This window comes from Papio anubis, chromosome 1, assembly GCF_008728515.1.
Source record: "Papio anubis isolate 15944 chromosome 1, Panubis1.0, whole genome shotgun sequence".
Lineage (NCBI taxonomy): Eukaryota > Metazoa > Chordata > Mammalia > Primates > Cercopithecidae > Papio > Papio anubis.
This window is the reverse complement of record NC_044976.1, coordinates 93,689,212-93,707,195: the sequence shown is the minus strand read 5'-3', so window position 1 is coordinate 93,707,195 and position 17,984 is coordinate 93,689,212. Positions and strand designations below refer to the sequence as shown.

The following is a 17,984-nucleotide window of genomic DNA, read 5'->3' as shown; positions in this document are numbered from 1 at the left end:
CTAGGGTGGGGACACAGCCAAACTTTATCACGGCCCACAGCACCGTCATTCATATAACACTTCATGGTACTTCATCAGCACCGTAAAGTAAGTACCAAGTACTTGAAGGACATTTAAAAAAAATTTTGTGGTAAATTATGGTCATCTTCATTTTGTAATGATTAGTTGAACCATCCAAAATACATTTAAAAATATACATTGCATTATTTTTAAATAGTTATGAAAGAAAGCTGAAAACATTTTTGGTTGAATGAAATTTTACCATTTTAGCTTTGTCTTGTTTCCAGGATTTTTCAGTCGTGCGGCATTCACTAAATAATAAATGTATTGTATGTTTCAGTGTGTGGTAACAGCAAAGAATGACTTCATCAACCACTTGATCTCCTCTGTTGTGGTTTATGATGCCATCTGGGTTCTTTGGTGGAATTATTTCCATCTAAATCACTATAAACTCCTATTTAGTTTTCACAAATCTAAAGCCAGATATGTTTGTGGTTTTTAAACAGTGATGTAATTCTGGAACATACTTTGAAAGTTACAAGTTGTCATATACTGTTAGTATTTAACTCAGTGTTTCATATACTATCAGACACTAGAAGCCTGAACAAAATCCATTTCCCTGTTTTTTCACTCTTCAGCATCCTACTTTTTTGTCTGTCTTGCCACCATACATTTGATTATACATCAGTCAAGTTTATACAGGGAGCGTTGGGAGGCCCTGTGGGCATACAGAGTACTATGGGACATGGCCCTGCTGTACAGGAATTAGGAAACTGAGATGGAAAGGTTGTTTCACTGTTTCACTAAAATATGTCTTTTTCTATATGATCGAGAATAAGAAAGAGGCTTACTTCTTTGGCCAATTGTGTGAAAGAGACCGGATTATGTTGGAGACAGGTAAATTTTGCAAGATATACACATTGAACTGCAAAGAAAGTAGAGAGAAAGAGACAGAGAGAGAAGAAAGAGAGAGAGAGAAAAGAAAAGAAAACTAAAACATCCTTTCTAGGAACATATAACCCAGTTGACTGCCAGGTAGGAGCAATAGCAAGACAGCAGAACTTGCCATAAGGGCCTTGAGGCCCAAAGTTCAACAGAAAAGTCTGAAATTTTCTGAGGTTATGTTGTGTTTTTATTCTGATTTTTCCCCTAAAAGGCTTAGGGAATGTGTAGGGGTTGGGGGGTGGTCATTGGTAACAGTGATAGGTGGGTTTGGTAAGCCAAGCCTACAGTGCAAAACAGGGCACAAAGGGCAAAGAGAGAGGAGGAGGCAGAGAGCTTAGTTCCCATAAAGACAGGGAAAGAGACAACAAACTCTATGGGTTTGAGAGTGGGTGATTTGAAAATCGAGTAAGAAAAAGGAAATGGATCAGGATGGGTAGTTGGCTACACATAAGAGCATCAGGAGGCAGGAAGTAAACTTTGTGGTTCAGCTCCTTATATGTTAGGGAAGGCAGCTCCTCAGCAGTGAGGCACAGAGATCCAAGCAAGGTCTAGAGAAGGAGGTGAGTCAGCAACATACTTCAGTACACGTGGAAGATGGGTTCAGGTCCTGGTGCTGTCACCTTAGGAAAGTCCAGATTCCTCGTCTGTGAAGTGAGAAAGTTGGAATAGTATGTCTCTTAAAACCCTGAGATGTCATGAGGTGAAGAGCCATCATGTTCCCCATCACCATCCAGCATAGCCCATGGACTAGACTTCTAGAAGTTATAATGATAGTCATTTGTCTGTTCAGCAAGTTATTTACTGAGTACCCATGATGTGCAAAACATCAGGCAGTGGGATTATAGCAGTGAGCAAGATAAAATCCTTTTCTCTCATGGAGCTTGCATCCCAGGAAGAGGGACAGACTACATGCAATCACATATACACATAAATGAACAAGTTAATTGGAGGTAGTGGTGATTGCTATGCAGATGGTAAAACAAGACAGTGTGGTGGAGAGAGACCACATGTTTGGGGAAGAACTGTCTCCTGTCTGAGTGGGTAATGTTTAGATGAGACCTGATGTGCAGGAAGGAGCTAGTTGTGAGACAGTCTGGGGCAAATCAAACTGGTTAGAATGAGCAGACAAGGCCCTCAGGAAGGAGTGAGTCTGATATATTAAAAAAAAACAGACAGAAGACCAGTGTGGCTCAAATGAATGAACAAGGAGGAATTAGAGAGGTGAGCCAGCACCGGATTACATGGGACCTTGGGAGCAACTGTAAGGCATTTGGACTTGCTGCAGTGGAAAGCCTTTGTGGGTTTTTAAGCAAGAGAATGAAAGGATCTTCTTTACATTATAAACAGATGGGTCTGGCAATTCTATAAAGAATATTGTAGGGGAGCAAGAGGAGAAGCAAAGAGACTAGTTAAGAGGTTGTTGCAGGCCGGGCGCGGTGGCTCAAGCCTGTAATCCCAGCACTTTGGGAGGCCGAGACGGGCGGATCACGAGGTCAGGAGATCGAGACCATCCTGGCTAACACGGTGAAACCCCGTCTCTACTAAAATATACAAAAAAACTAGCCGGGCGCGGTGGCGGGCGCCTGTAGTCCCAGCTACTCGGGAGGCTGAGGCAGGAGAATGGCGTGAACCCGGGAGGCGGAGCTTGCAGTGAGCTGAGATCCGGCCACTGCACTCCAGCCTGGGCGGCAGAGCGAGACTCCGTCTCAAAAAAAAAAAAAAAAAAAAAAGAGGTTGTTGCAGTAGTCAAGGTGAGAGATGGTAATGACCTGAATCGTGGGAGTAGCCGGGACATGTGGAACAAGTGGGTAGCTATGGAATGTGTGTAGAAGTTTTGGAAGAAGGAAACATAGGGCCGGCCTCCTCTCTCCTTTCTGTCCCTGCCAACCTCATAGATCTTCATATCTAGAAGGAAATCTATGATAGATTTCACTTTTGATTTGTTGATTTCTACCTTGGGAATACAGAAGGAGTAGCCTGTTGTTGTAGCAAATATGATAGTTCAGTTTTAAGTCACTGTAGAAAGGCCTAGTGGATAGAGGAATACAAATATATATATATCTCTCAGCCCCAGTAGAATGGATTGAGATCCAGATTAGTAGCCTACAGTGTCCATCAAAGGAAGAACTACTTTCCCTTGGTCTATAGGAATCCAGGAGAAGACTGGCCCTGCTAGGGTCATGTGGCCACTCCTGAACCAAATGGTAGTTCTGGGAGTAGGAGGTAGGGGTGGTAAAATGATGGAGCAGGCACCTTTTATGTCTTGCATCCCATTACAGGACATGAAGCTGGGTCAGGAACAGTTCCCTTAGGGCAAAGGTACAGACTAACAAAAACAGCGTCTATAACGATGCCTTCATTTGGATTTCTCCAGATGCTAGAACCCCTAGGTAATTCCTGGCCAAAGGTCATAGCAGGCCTGAATTGTAGCTGTCTGAACCTCTGTCTCATTCTCATCTTCAAAGGGACTTTTAAGACTAGAATATAAGCCTTGTATTGATTATTTTTCATTGACTTCCTTATATAGTTGATTATTTTCTAAAACTATGTAAAATAATAAAAACTCTCTTAAGGTTTTGCCACAGCCTGGCTCTCAGTGTCTCCTTTAAGTGACACAGGACATCAAGTAACCAGCACCCAATTTCTGTGTCAAGCATAGGTAATCTGAGGGCACTGTCCCTGTCAGGATGGCCCAGGTTCCCATCTACTTGACTGCATGGCAGCATAGCAGGTATCATAGGAAAACAGTGGGGCAGAGAGTTTTTGAAGCAGTATTAGATGCAGAAGGGGTTGCCCTGCTGCTCTGATTGGCAGGCTCCTTTCCCCTTTGTGTGCGTACTCAAAGCCTCAGCACACTCCTCTCTCATGGTCCTATTTTCTGGAAAGAGGACCCACAGAGGCTTTTCACCTAGAACATGTTAGGGAAGGGAGGCATTTGTCTTTGGTTCCTTTGTCTCCCTCCTTCCTGTTTCCCCAACCCTTGGGGCTTGGTGCCTCCTAGCTTTGGCTGTTTATAAATCCCCAATTCCCTGCACTACCCCAGCCTTTCTCCTCTAGCTTCATGAATTCCATTCAGTTCAACCCATTTAAGGAGTGGCCCTTGCAAATAAGGCTTTAAGTATGCACTCTCAAATTACCCGCCTCTTGTTCTTTCTATATTCTAAATACATCTCAGCCAGGTGATAGGAAGATGGAATTGATTTATATTACTGTGTAATGATATATTGAATTATTTATTCAATGAATACTTTTCTTTTTTTTACTGCAAACTATAACCAACTACTCTTACAAGCACTGAGATTGCAGAGATTAAAGTTCCTGGCCTAGGGCCAGGCGCAGTGGCTCACACCTGTAATCCCAGCACTTTGGGAGGCTGAGGCTGGCAGATCACCTGAAGTCCAGAGTTGAAGACCAGCCTGACCAACATGGTGAAACCCCGTCTCTACTAAAAATACAAAAATTAGCCAGGTGTGGTGGTGCACACCTGTAGTCCCAGCTACTTGGGAGGCTGAGGCAGGAGAGTCTCTTAAACCCAGAAGGTGGAGGTTGCAGTGAGCTGAGATCATGCCACTGCACTCCAGCGTAGGTGACAAGAGCTAACCTCCATCTAAAAAATACATTCCTGGCCTCCTTTTGTAAGTTATGTTCTAATCGAGGAGACAGCAATACATAAATAAATAAGTATATAATATGCCAGTATAGTAGATGCTATTTTAAAGCACACAGAAAGCTTGATGATGGGGGAGGGAAGAATATGTGTACATGGGGGTATGGGGAGAGGAGGATGGGGATATTTTAGAAAGACTAGTCAGGAAAGATATTTCTGAGGAGAACTGATCTGCCACAATGGTCGGGGGATGTGTAGGTGAAGACTTGGATTTAGAGAGCAATCTCTTTTTAGTAGGATTTTCAGTTACCTGGATTTGCTGTCAAAAAATAATGTGAGAAAGATTGGATGGGATTTGGAAGTGGAGGCTTCTCTAGTTTAACGCTATAAGCCAGAGAGTGGCACGAGATGGACTCTCCTGTCCCGTGCCAGTCATGTTAATGTCACGGTTAAGACTTCCAACTTGTCTTTCTTTCCAGCTACTACCACTTCAACTTTCATCCTTGACTTTGATGCAGATTCTCCCATCATATTGACTCTTCAGGCTGTACTGAACAAGGATCGTGTTCTCTGACTTGGAAGAGGCTCCTCATTGCCCTACCCTGTGGATAACCATGTGCTTTATCATTTAAATGGATACTTCTGAGAGCAGATGGGGCACTATCACTAATTATGCTGAGATAACAGGTGTAATCCTTTGCAATCTAGATGATTGGTCACTGTAGGCATGTGGTCATTGGCTGAGCTAGCTCCAGCACACAAATGGAACCAAGACTCCCCTCCCAGCTAAACTTCTGTCTGGAGACTAAGAGGTTGGTTCCTTGTATGGTACGTCTGCAAGTCAAAAGAGAGGTCATCAAACTTTAGTTATTGGTCTTGTTGCCTTACCCTCAGGCCTGATTTTCTATTTTATATCTTGGAGGTCCTTCAGTTCCCATCCCAGAACATGCTTGTACTAGTTTCTATTCTTCTGAAAATGAACTGAGACCCATTTTCTTAGCTGCTTCAGGCTGCTGCCAGGGATGAGATGTAGACTTTCTTTCGTGTCCAGGTCTAGGGAAGCTATCTCCAGCCCCAGACGCTTTTGCAGAGGCTCTACCAGGCCTGGATGTTTACATCCTTGGAGCCAAGATGTAATCAGGGGAGCCAGAATCAAACTGATCACCCTTCCGGTCCCGGTGACACCGTCTGGATATAATCCAGAAATGCTGTTCATTGCTGCTGCTTTGTAAAGTTGTATGCTCATAGCCTTAAAAAAATTAAAGGAACATGATAAGCACCCATGCTTTTTTAAATAAAATATTATGGATATTGAGATTAGGCCACACAATTTGGTGGAAGTAACAGCCAAAAAAAAACTTCTATGATGGAATTCTACTGAATTATTTTTATCACAATAATAACAATGACGTGGCATCTTACTGGATTCAAATGTAGTTTGTGGTATAGGTCCACAGTCTCTTAGTCTGAAATCCTAAAGAGCTCTGATAACTGGGGGAAAAAAAAATCCAGTTTTTCACAAGCTTATTTAACAGCAAAACCTGATTTGAATCAGCATGAAGCTTATAGTCTTTATTTATCCTATTTAGTGTGAATATTCAGGTATTGTTGCAGAAATACTAATGTTTTCTTTCTTTCCCAAACTTCAAAAGAGGCTATTCTATAATATGTGGTATATAAACCATATTAACTATCCAAACACTTCTGACCCAAAAGTTGTCTGAGAAGGGATTTTGACTCTACAATACTGCCTTGGCCTATTACTTGTTTTTCAATTAATAATCTCCACAAATTAGATGAGCATAAACCTTAATTTCCTATTGCTTCTGAGTGGTTTATAGTTTGGGAACTACTCAGTATTAGTTTCTAGTTCAATATTTAGTACCTTAGCTTTTGGAAGGAAAACAAAACATTGATTTGATAAAAGATTGATAAATAAATAAAAATAGTGGCTACATATTGAGCCCAGATCTCCCATTCTACGCTGGTATACCATGGAGAGATGAGAAAATATTCTTTGCCATCATATGAAGAAGCAGAGTGGTCACACATTTCCATTTTCACTTTGTGCTGAGTCCATAAGAACTGCACTGGTGTTTTCTTGGAACATAATAGAAGCCTCCAAACACAATTTCACACTTTTTTCTGAGTGCAAGAAAGTAATTATATGCTTTTACTGGTTTAGAAAAAGACTTTTCTATTCTTTTCTCAAGGAACATATTGTTTCTCAAGGTCAAAGGGAGAGGAAGAATGTATTAAATATTCTGTTCTTTACTTTCTGACTGAACTGTGTGGTAGCCAGGCTCCAAGAAAGCCCTTGATGAGTCTCACTTCCTGGTTTTCACATTCCAGTATAGCCCCCTCCATATCAAATAGAGTTGACCTGTATAACTAATATCAAAATGTCAGAAATATCAGAAATATCAAAATGTGACTTCTGAGGTCAGGTCATAAAAGACATTACAATTTCTGCCTTGCCTTCTCTTGGAGCACTTACTTTTAAGAGGCTAGCTGTTGTGTAATGAGAAGACTTAATTAAGGAGCCCTATGGAAAGATCCATTTGGCAAGGGACTAAGGACACCACCCAACAATCAGCACTAAATGGCCAGCCATATGAGTGAGCCACCTTGGAAGTGGATTCTCCTGCCCCAGTCAAGCCTTCAGATGACTGCAACCCCAGCCACCCACTTGATTTCAAGTTCATGAGTCACTGCAAGCCAGAATAACCCAACTAAGCCACTCTTGGGTTCCTGACCCACAGAAACTGTGAGAAATAGAATATACTTGTTGTTTTAAGCTGCTAAGTTTGGAGGTAATCTGTTACACAGAAATAGGTAACCAATATACCTGGAACTTTGATTTAAGGAAAATATGTTAGTTTCTCTTAATTATGAAAATATCACGGCCAGGCGCGGTGGCTCAAGCCTGTAATCCCAGCACTTTGGGAGGCCGAGATGGGCGGATCACGAGGTCAGGAGGTCGAGACCATCCTGGCTAACACAGTGAAACCCCGTCTCTACTAAAAAAAAAATACGAAAAACTGGCCAGGTGAGATGGCGGGCACCTGTAGTCCCAGCTACTCGGGAGGCTGAGGCAGGAGAATGGCGTAAATCCGGGAGGCAGAGCTTGCGGTGAGCTGAGATCCAGCCACCGCACTCCAGCCTGGGTGACAGAGCGAGACTCTGTCTCAAAAAAAAAAAAAAAGAAAAGAAAATATCACTTTCATGTTGCAAATTTCAAACATATTCAAAGATATTCTGACCTGAAAAATGAAAATATCCTATAATATCATCCTCTCTATAATTTGTGGCATGTAGTTCCTGTTCCAGATTTTTTTCCTTCTTCTTTTTTTTGAGGCAGACTATTGCTCTGTCGCCCAGGCTGGGGTGCAGTGGCATGATCTCTGCTCATTGCAAACTCCGCCTCCAAGGTTCAAGCGATTCTCCTACCTCAGCCTCCCAAATACCTGAGACTACAGGCACCCGACTAATTTTTGTATTTTTTGTAGAAAATGGATTTCACCGTGTTGGCCAGGCTGGTCTCGAACTCCTGACCTCAGATAATCCACCTGCCTGGGTCTCCCAGAGTGCTCGCATTACAGGTGTGAGCCACTGTGCCCAGCCCAGTTCCAGATTTTTTTTAAATGCAAATACTAATGCATAGGCCGGGTATGGTGACTCAACCCTGTAATCCTAGCACTTTGGGAGGCCAAGGTGGGTAGATTACCTGAGCCCAGAAGTTCAAGACCAGACTGGGCAACATGGCGAGAACCTGTCTATACAAAAAAATTAGCTGGACATGGTGGCCCACACCTGTGGTCACAGCTACTGGAGGCTGAGATGGGAAGATCTGGGTGTGGTGGCATATGCCTGTGGTTATAGCTACTTGGGAGTCTGAGATGGGAGGATCACCCTGAGCCCAGGGAGGTCAAGGCTGCAGTGAGCTGTGATTGCACCAAGCACTCCAGCCTGAGCAACAGAGTGAGACCTTGTCTCAAGAAAAACAAACTAACAAATACTAATGTGTGTATGTATGCACGTGAGTATTTTGTTAATTGATGCTGGATTATATTAAACCTGCTGTCTTCTAACTTGCATGATTCACTTAATGTGTCTTGGGATATCTTCCATATGAGTTCATATAGTTGTATGTCATTTGTTAACATATCTCCATATATTTTACTGTATGCACTTCTCCATATCCTACTGGAGAATATTTGGTCTAGTTTCAGTTTCCACAGATACAAACAATGATACGGTGGGGTAATCTGTGGCATATATTTCCAGAAGCAGAAATGCTGGATCAAAGGGAGGCACATTTCAAGTTCTGATAGATATTTCCAGATTGCCCTCCCAAAAAGTTGTACCCAGGTATTTAACCAGGGGATGTAAATGTCTATTTCCCTATACTCTCAACAACACTGGTTATCCACTGTCATTGCCAATCAGGTAGGTGAAAATGACTAGTTTTCTGTTGTCCCCAGCTTGTTGGCCATCTTTTTACATGTTTATCATTATTTGTATTTCTTCTGTTTCGAGTTATCTGTCCATCTTTACCCGTCTTGATACTAGGTTACTTGTCTTATATATTGACTGGTAAGAACTCTTTGTATATCAGCAGGTTAAATTCTTTGCCTGAAATGTAGTTTATACAAACTTCCCCCAACTTATTGTTCAAACTGATTTTAACAGTTTTTGAATCATAGGAACTTTTTTGTCACATGTGATCCCATCTGATGTGTTATATAAAGCATGAGATAGGCATTACAACTCTAATTTAAAAGTGGTTAGAATGAAAATTTAAAATAAACAAGAAAGCATTTCTATTTCTACAGCTGTTAACTGTTACCATGTTTAACTTTGATATCAGTGACTCAGTTGATTTGGATTCCTTCTGTTTCCTTCTAGTATACCAAATACTACATTCACCGAATTCCAAGAAGCCGGGAGGTTCGGCAGTCCTGGCCCTCCACCGTTTTCACCACCTTGCACTCCATGTGGCTGTCCTTTCCCCTCATTCACCAGGTGAAGCCAGATTTGGTAAGTAAGACCATCACTAAGGAGAGGGAAAGTAACTCCCTGTAGATCTTTCATTAGTAACAGGACATACTGTTTTCTTAAACAGCTACCATTTATCACTGTGCCAGGTCGTATACAAGACCCTGAACTGGCTGGTGCCTTGATCTTGGACTTCCCAGGCTCCAGAACTGTAAGAAATAAATATCAGTTCTTTATAAGCCACCCAGTTCATGGTATCTCATTATAGCACCTGAAATAGAGTAAGATATCATCCTTGGATTTTTTTGTGACTTTTATCACAAAGCACTCTTTCTCCTGCCTCAGCCTCCTGAGTGGCTGGGACTACAAGTGCGTGCCACCATGCCTTGCTAATTTTTGTATTTTTAAGAGAGATGGGGTTTCACCATGTTTTCCAGGCTGGTGTTGAACTCCTGACCTCAAGTAATCTGCCTGCGTCGGCCTCCCAGTGTGCTGGGATTACAGGCATGAGCCACTGTGCCTGGCCTGTGACCAGTAATCTTTGATGTTACTGTTGTAATTGTTTGGGGACACTGTGAATCGTGCTTACATAAGACAGTGAACTTAATAAATGTGTGTGTTCTGACTGCTCCAACAGCCGGCTGTTCTCTTTCTCTCTGTCTCTCTCTCTGTCTCTCTCTCTCTCTCTCTCTCTCTCTCACACACACACACACACACACACACACACACGCATTCCTTGAGCTTCCCTGTCTATTAGACACAACAATATTGAAATTAGGCCAATTAATAACCCTGCAATGGCCTCTCAGTGTTCAAGTGAAAGGTAGTATTTCTTATGTTTCACATTTGAAATCACAAGCTAGAAATGATTAAGCTTAGTGAGGAAGGCATTTGCAACAGGCACTTAGCCAAGTTGTGAATGCAAAGGAAAAGTTCTTGAAGGAAATTAAAAGTGCTACTCCAGACCAGGTGCATGCCTGTAATCCCAGCACTTTGTGAGGCCGAGGCAGAGGGATCACGAGGTCGGGAGATCGAGACCATCCTGGCTAACATGGTGAAACCCCGTCTCTACTAAAAATACAAAAAATTAGCTGGGCGTGGTGGTGGGCACCTGTAGTCCCAGCTACTCGGGAGCCTGAGGCAGGAGAATGGCATGAACCCAGGAGGCAGCACTTGCAGTGAGCGGAGATGGCGCCACTGCACTCCAGCCTGGACGATAGAGTGAGACTCCGTCTCCAAAAAAAAAAAAAAAAAAAAAGTGCTATGGCACTGAACACACGGGTTTTATGATAAGTACATGACATAGCCTCATTGCTGATATGGAGAAAGTTTGAGCACTCTGGAGAGAATATCAAACCAGCCATATTCCCTTAAGCCAAAACCTAATTCAGGACAAAGTCCTAATTTTCTTTAATTCTGTAAAGACTGAGAGAGGTGAGGAAGCTGCAGAAGAAAAGTTTGAAGGTAGCAAAGGTTGGTTGAGGCTTAAGGAGAGAAGCCATCTCCATAGCATGAAAGTGCAAGGTGAAGCAGCAGGTACTGATGTAGAAGCTGCAGCAATTTATACAGAAGATCTAGTTAAGATAACTGATTAAGGTGACTACACTAATCAACATATTTTCCATATAGACAGAACCGCCTTATATTCGACAATGTCATTCAGGACTCTCATGGCTAGAGAGGAGAAGTCAAAACCTGGCTTCAAAGCTTCAAGGGACAAGCTGACTCTCTTGTTAGGGGCTCATGTAGCTGTTGACTTTAAGTTGAAGCCAGTGCTCATTTACCATTCTGAAAATGCTCAGGCCCTTAAGAATTATGCTAAATCTATTCTGCCTGTGCTCTATAAGTGCAACAACAAAGCCTAGGTGACAGCACATCTGTTTACAGCATGGTAAACTGTTGAGACTTGCTACTCAAGAGACAAAGCTTCCTTCCAAAATATTACTGCTCTTGATATATTGGGCTGGATGTTTTTATTTTAAAAAAATACAAAATATGCTGCTCATTGACAATGTGCCTAATTACCCAAGAGCTCTGATGGAGATATACAAGGAGATTAATATCTTTATGCCTGCTAACACAGCATCTATTCTGCAGCCCAGAAATCAAGGCATAATTTTAACTTGCAAGTTTTATTATTTAAGAAAACATTTGTAAGGCCATAGCTGCCATAGATAGTTATTCCTCTGATGGATCTGGACAAAGTCAATTGAAACCCTTCTGGAAAAGATTCACCATTCTAGATGCCATTAAGAACATTCTTGATTTATGGGAAGATGTCCATAAACAGGAGTTTGGGAGAAATATATTCCAGCCCTCCTGCATGGCTTTGAGAGGTTCAAGACTCAAGTGGAAGAAGTAATTGCAGAGGTGATGGAAGTAGCAACAGAGCTAGAATTAGAAGTAGAGCCTGAAGATGTGACTGAATTCCTAAAACCTAATGATGAAACCTGACTAGGACCCTGCTCTGTGACTGGATTTATACCGTGCACTCGAGATATAAGAGTAAACACAGCTCTATCCGTAAGTGGCCTAAGGTGATCTGTGAAAATGGCTTGCTATTCACTTGACCTAGAAAAATTCCAGAAAAGTCATACAGATCAAGAAGTTCAAGTCTTCATGTTCACTTTAAGAACATCCACGAAATTGCCCATGCCAGAGAGACCTAAGTAACCAAGATGTTCTGTAACTCCAATTTTCTTTAGACATGTATTAGATTCTGCCAATATTAGCTAACTTGCTCAATTAAAAAGTTATCTAGTATTTTAAAAAATATCTTTGATGCAGCAGGTACTAAAAGGGATGAATAAAACAGCTCCTCAGGAAGCTTATACTTTAGCTTCAGGGAAAATGGAGTAAAGAAACAACAGGTAGACTCGAAATACAGATTAATTCAGTTGAAAATAGAGACCCTATTTAAATCAGAAATAGTTCTTCCTCTCTGCAGCCTACATTAAAGTACTTTTAGCTTGTTCTAGTATTCAGGATTCTCTTTATTTTATTAAAAAAAAATTTAAAGATGGGGTCTCTCCACATTGCCCAGGCTGGTCTGAAACTCCTGGGCTCAAACCATCCCCCAGCCTCAGCCTCCCAAAATGCTGGGATTACAGGTGTGAGCCACCGTGCCCAACTAGTTTCTTAAGATAGCAACTTAGGTTATTGATTAAGATATTTCTTCTTTTCTAATACAAGCATTTAATGCTATACATTTTCCTCTCACAACTGCTGTAGTTTCATCCTACAAATGTTGATATGTTGTATTTTCATTCACTTCTAAGTATTTTTTATGTCCTTCAAGTCTTCATCTTTGACCCATGGATTATTAACAGTGTTTTGTTTAATTTGCAAGTGTTGGGAAATTTTTCCTATTATCTTTCTGTTATTGATTTCTAGTTCAATTTCCCTATGGTCAGAGAACATACTCTATTTTAAAATATATTGAGGTTTTTTGATCCTGGATGTGGTTTGTCTTGGTGAATATTCCATGGGCATTTGAAAGGAATGTGTATATAATTGTCTATGAGATTCTGTTGATTGATGATGCCGTTGAGTTCTTCTGTATCTCTGCTGATTTTCTAATAGTTCTGTTGTTGATTGCTAAAAGAGTGACGGGACACTTTGTTAACCCTTCTAAAACCATGTTTAAATAGTCCTATTGATCTCAACTCTTCATAATCTCTTCTGTGTTCTTCTGCTAAAGTACACGCTGATCCCACATTAAAATGAATTTTAAATATTCCATGTGCGAGATGGATACTCTTTTGTATCTTGAAGCCTAAAGATTTTTTCACTATTGTGTCTTTCATTTTTTCCTAAAAGTAGAAGTCTCTGTGTGAATCTTCAATGACTAGGCTGATCTCATATCCTCTTGAAAATATACTCCTAAAGAGGAATTAGTTTGTTTCAATGAGAAGAAGAGAAAAGTTAATTTGTGAGATTGCTGATTATTAAGGTAAGAGGACTGCTTATGTTGGGGGAAAAAAATCTATAAAGTTCTTGAGGGTAAAGGCCAAGTATTTTTGCATTTTCCATGGTCCTTTCTAGAAAAGCTTCCACATATTTGAGGAATGACTTAAAAATAAATGAATGAATACTGGATAAAATGAGTCATCACAAAAACAAAGACACCCACTCCCTACACTGGTGCTCTTCTCAGGCTTTATTAAGAGTCTGAAAAACCAGGAGGGTTTCCAAAGTCTGCAGTGTTTGATTACTGGCTTCATTCCACCCTGGCCATTACCAGATGAAATACTCAAGGAAAGAGCTCTGCATACAAAAATGAAACCTAATTTAATTTTTAATCAAGTAAAAAATAAATTTCAGATTCTCTGTATTAACAAATTGAAAGGAAATGGACCATTTCAGCCTAATACTCTGCCTCTTTGCCTGAAGCTGGTTTAATTCACCATGACAAATTTAGATGTACTTATTACATCTACACTCACTCACGCGTTGTATGAAAGAAGGCCATTATTTTATTTAGTCATTTTTTTCCATGTTCCATACCCAGTTTGAGCTGTGAAATGTCTAAGTTCATAGCAGTAGAAACTTGATGTCTGGGTGCGGAGGCTCATGCCTATAATTCCAGCACTTTGGGAGGCCAAAGCGGGCAGATCACTTGAAGTCAGGAGTTCGAGACCAGGCTGGCCAACATGGGTGAAACCCTGTCGCTACTAAAAATACAAAAATTAGCCGAGCTTGATGGTGGGCACCTGTAATCCCAGCTACTCAGGAGGCTGAGGCAGGAGAATCACTTGAACCCGGGAGGTAGAGGTTATAGTGAGCTGAGATCACTGTACCCCAGCTTGGGGGATAGTGTAAGACTCCATCTCAAAAAAAAAAAAGTTGATGACACGGATGGTGGGTTATTATCCATAAGTAGGATACTGTGATTGTTTTTTTTAAATTAGGTGTTTTCTGTGGTGAGCCACAAACTAGGTGGCACCAAGATTATCACTGTTTGTATAGTATATAAAATTTTTATTGGCCTACTAATTAACATGTGTTTGAAATATTAAGAAGAGGCAATTAACTTCTTGTTGACATGCCAGAACCCTTACGGGAACTTTTTCTCCTTAACTGTTGTTAATTTGATTCTCTTTGTATAATGACCTTCATCTGGTATTATATTTGGTGGTGATCAAAAAACTTCATAACATGTTCAAAGGAAACTTGGCTAGACAAAGAAAAGGTCAGCTGTCCCAAGATGCTTATCTATCAATGGAATTAAGTGAGAGGAAGGTTTTCCAAGCCAAGTCAAATGAGAAACAATTAGACCACACTTGTCTACTGCTTCATGTTTTCCAAGATTAATGAAATCATAACTGGGAACCATTTGTTTAGGTTTCCTCAGTTCCTGCTCCTCTGGTGCCCAGTCCCTCTATAATGCGTTAAAATAATGCCAGTGTCACTCCTTCCCACTGTGTGTCTCCTCTCCATATACGCACTGTAAATTTGGCAGCCTCCTTAAGGATACAGAAGGACTGGCCCTGCACTGTACGTGCATTTAGCAAGTCTGATGATGGTCAGAGTCCACTGCGAGAAGTGGTTTGATGTGAAAATCCTCCCAAATATCTGGTTTCTTGTGACTGACAAACTGCTTTTCCCAGCTGCATGGTGAAATTACCAGCTGTGCCACTGACACATTGGCTGAGTGACAACCTGTAGCTGCTTCCATCCATAAATGAGGTATTTAGTTTAAATGTTACAGCTTCTGTTTCACATTGAGTAAGTTCAGAACAACATCTGTGTCAAAATTAGGCTGCATATTAGCAGTTAGATTGCTTTGAGTTGTTTTTATTCGTCTCCATTTTGGGGGACTCTCAGCAGCTTGAAAATGATTTTTCTTTCTATGTTGATGATTTTTCCACTTGGCAAACATTACGTTTTTCCTGTCTGCAGAAGCCAGCGTGGCTTTGCCTGCGATTTTTGCTCCCTTGTTTTGCTTTGCCTGCATCACTCGTGAGCTGTCACTGTTCCAGCCCATCACAGGCTCATTTTGAATCTGAGGCTGGTGGGGACTCTTCCATTCAAGGTGAAAGCCAAAGTATTTTCCCAAGGGTAGCTGTGAGGTCACAGTTAAAACAAAAATGAAAGTTGAATGTAAAGGAATTCAGCTGTGAGAGGATAAGAAGAAGGAAAACAAAACTGTTCTTGAAGAAGGGACTAATGTGGTCATGGGCAGTGAGCTCCAGAAACATGGCCTTATAGACGAGGGTAATGGGAGGTGCTGGTGGCGAGATGAGAACAGAGGGTGGGGTGAAGAGAAGGGAAGCCTTTGAAATGACCTTAGATGCATGAGTAATTCCTAGAACCAGTCCCAGCTTCACAGACTTCCAGTGCTTATTTTAAAGGATCATGTGAAGCAGGAGCTCTATTTGTATAGCACTTGAAAATCAAGAAAGTGATGTTTCTGTTTAGAATCTTTAAAATTTCTCTTTGACCTGCAGAAAAAATAAAAGAAGGGGGCACAGACAGCACCGATAATTGAATATGTAATGGGAGAGCCTCGGAAGGGCTGCTGCCCTCCAAGTTAAGTGGGATCATTAAAGTTTTAGAGTTTGTGTCACTAGAGTCAGTAGGGAAACGTCATAGGAAGTTTTAAAAATTTGAATACAGACTGTGAACTCCTTGAGGAACGGTGAGGTATATTACTCATCTTGGCAGTGCTAGCACCTATTCTAGAGCATGGGGCATGTAGGAGTTCAATAAATTTTGAAAGAGTAAATCTGGGTAGGAGAGAGATTAGGAAAGGAGAAGTCAGAGAAGCTATTAAAACCTGACGATGACCATTTACAGCTTTTAGGTGGGCTGGAAAAAATAGAATAGGAAAAAACATTGCATAACTGCCTCTTGGTTAACTTTTGCTCCCTCTGAATTAACCGCTGAATTTGTCTAAGGATTTTTTTTTGATAACATGTTTCTGAAGTGTTAAATATTCTCTTTATCAAAGCACCATAAGAAAACGGCGAAAGTTTCTCATTCATCTTAACCAGAGTACACTTGCTTTATTTCTTTAATTGAAGTGAAATTCGCGTAACATGAAATTAGCCATTTTACAATGTACAACTCGGTGGCATTTAGTACATTCACCATGCTGTGAAACCACCACATACCTATACAGCATCGAGTTCCAAAACATTTTCGTCAGCAGTTGCTTTACTTTAATTTCTTGGTGTGGTAGAACCGCTTAGAGTTTTGTGGGGTTTTTGTTTTTTGTTTTTTTTTTCTTGAGACGAAGTTTCGCACTTGTTTCCCGAGCTGGAGCGCAATGGTGCGATCTTGGCTCACCGCGACCTCTGCATCCTGGGTTCAAGCAATTCTCCTGCCTCAGCCTCTCTAGTAGCTGGGATTATAGGTACGCACCACCACGCCCAGCTAATTTTGTATTTTTAGTAGAGACGGAGTTTCTCCATGTTGCTCATAGAGAAGTGCTGGGATTACAGGAGTGAGTCACTGCGCCCGGCCACCACTTAGGGTTTTTTACTTCATTTGGGGGAGAAAAAACAAACAAAAAGATTAAAACCCAGACAGTGTCTTCTAATAGCCTCTAAAGATCAAAGGCCGTCTCCTTCATGGTCTTTCTTTATAATTCCTTGTTTACCCTGCCCAGAAGTCATTGAGTAAATGTGTCTTTTCAGTTAGCATTTCTTCTTTGATACTTTGCAATTTGGTGACTTCTTTTTCTCCTTGTATAATTTTTTTCTTTTCTTTTTTCTTTTTTTGTAACTGAGTCTCGCTCTGTCACCCAGGCTGGAGTGCAGTGGTGTGATCTCGGCTCACTGCAACCTCCGCCTCCCAAGTTCAAGCGATTCTCCTGCCTCAGCCTCCCGAGTAGCTGGGATTACAGAGGTGTGACACCACGCCCAGCTAACTTTTGTATTTTTAGTAGAGACGGGGTTTCACCATGTTGGCCAGACTGGTCTTGAACTCCTGACCTCGTCATCTGCCCGCCTCAGCCTCCCAAAGTGCTGGGATTACAGGCATGAGCCATCACACCCAGCCAATTTTTTATCTTTTAAAGCATGAATACATTGAAGCCTGCTGGCAATGGATTTCTTCTTCCTTTCTTTCTTTCCTTTCTTTTTTTTTTTTTCCTTCCAAGATAGAGTCTTGTTCTGTTGCCCAGGCTGGAGTGCAGTGGCGCAATCTCAATCTCGGCTCACTGCAACCTCCACTTCCTGGGTTCAAGTGATTCTCCTGCCTCAGCCCCCTGAGTAGCTAGGACTATAGGCACCCACCACCACACCCAGCTAATTTTTGTATTTTTGGTATAGACGGGGTTTCACCATGTTGGCCAGGCTGGTCTTGAACTCCTGACCTCAGGTGATCCACCCACCTCAGTCTCCCAAAGTGCTGCAATTACCGGCATGAACCACCGCACCCGGCCGTGGATCATGGATTTCTTTTTCCACTGTAAAACATATACGAAGTT

General features: G+C 41.5%; 1 protein-coding gene and 1 long non-coding RNA gene across 3 annotated transcripts in view; one reads left to right on the top strand and one right to left on the bottom strand.

The window, feature by feature from the left end:
• Nucleotides 1-5,511, bottom strand: part of LOC110740510 — a 36,766-nt gene extending 31,255 nt beyond the window's left edge. The window contains exon 1 of the long non-coding RNA XR_002515146.2: nucleotides 5,441-5,511. This is a non-coding gene — a long non-coding RNA (uncharacterized LOC110740510). The remainder of the gene's footprint in view (nucleotides 1-5,440) is intronic.
• The window catches only part of ALG14 (ALG14 UDP-N-acetylglucosaminyltransferase subunit), a 93,032-nt gene that overhangs the window by 37,869 nt on the left and 37,179 nt on the right, over nucleotides 1-17,984 (top strand). Inside the window, exons 3-4 of one of the 2 annotated variants that reach the window (XM_017944933.3) lie at nucleotides 9,461-9,592; nucleotides 9,678-9,968. In XM_017944933.3, coding sequence (XP_017800422.1) covers nucleotides 9,461-9,592; nucleotides 9,678-9,818 — 273 coding nt within the window. In that variant the 3' untranslated portion in view covers nucleotides 9,819-9,968. Of the gene's footprint in view, nucleotides 1-9,460; nucleotides 9,593-9,677; nucleotides 9,969-17,984 lie in introns of those variants that run through there. The other variant, XM_009213335.4, reaches the window with a different exon arrangement.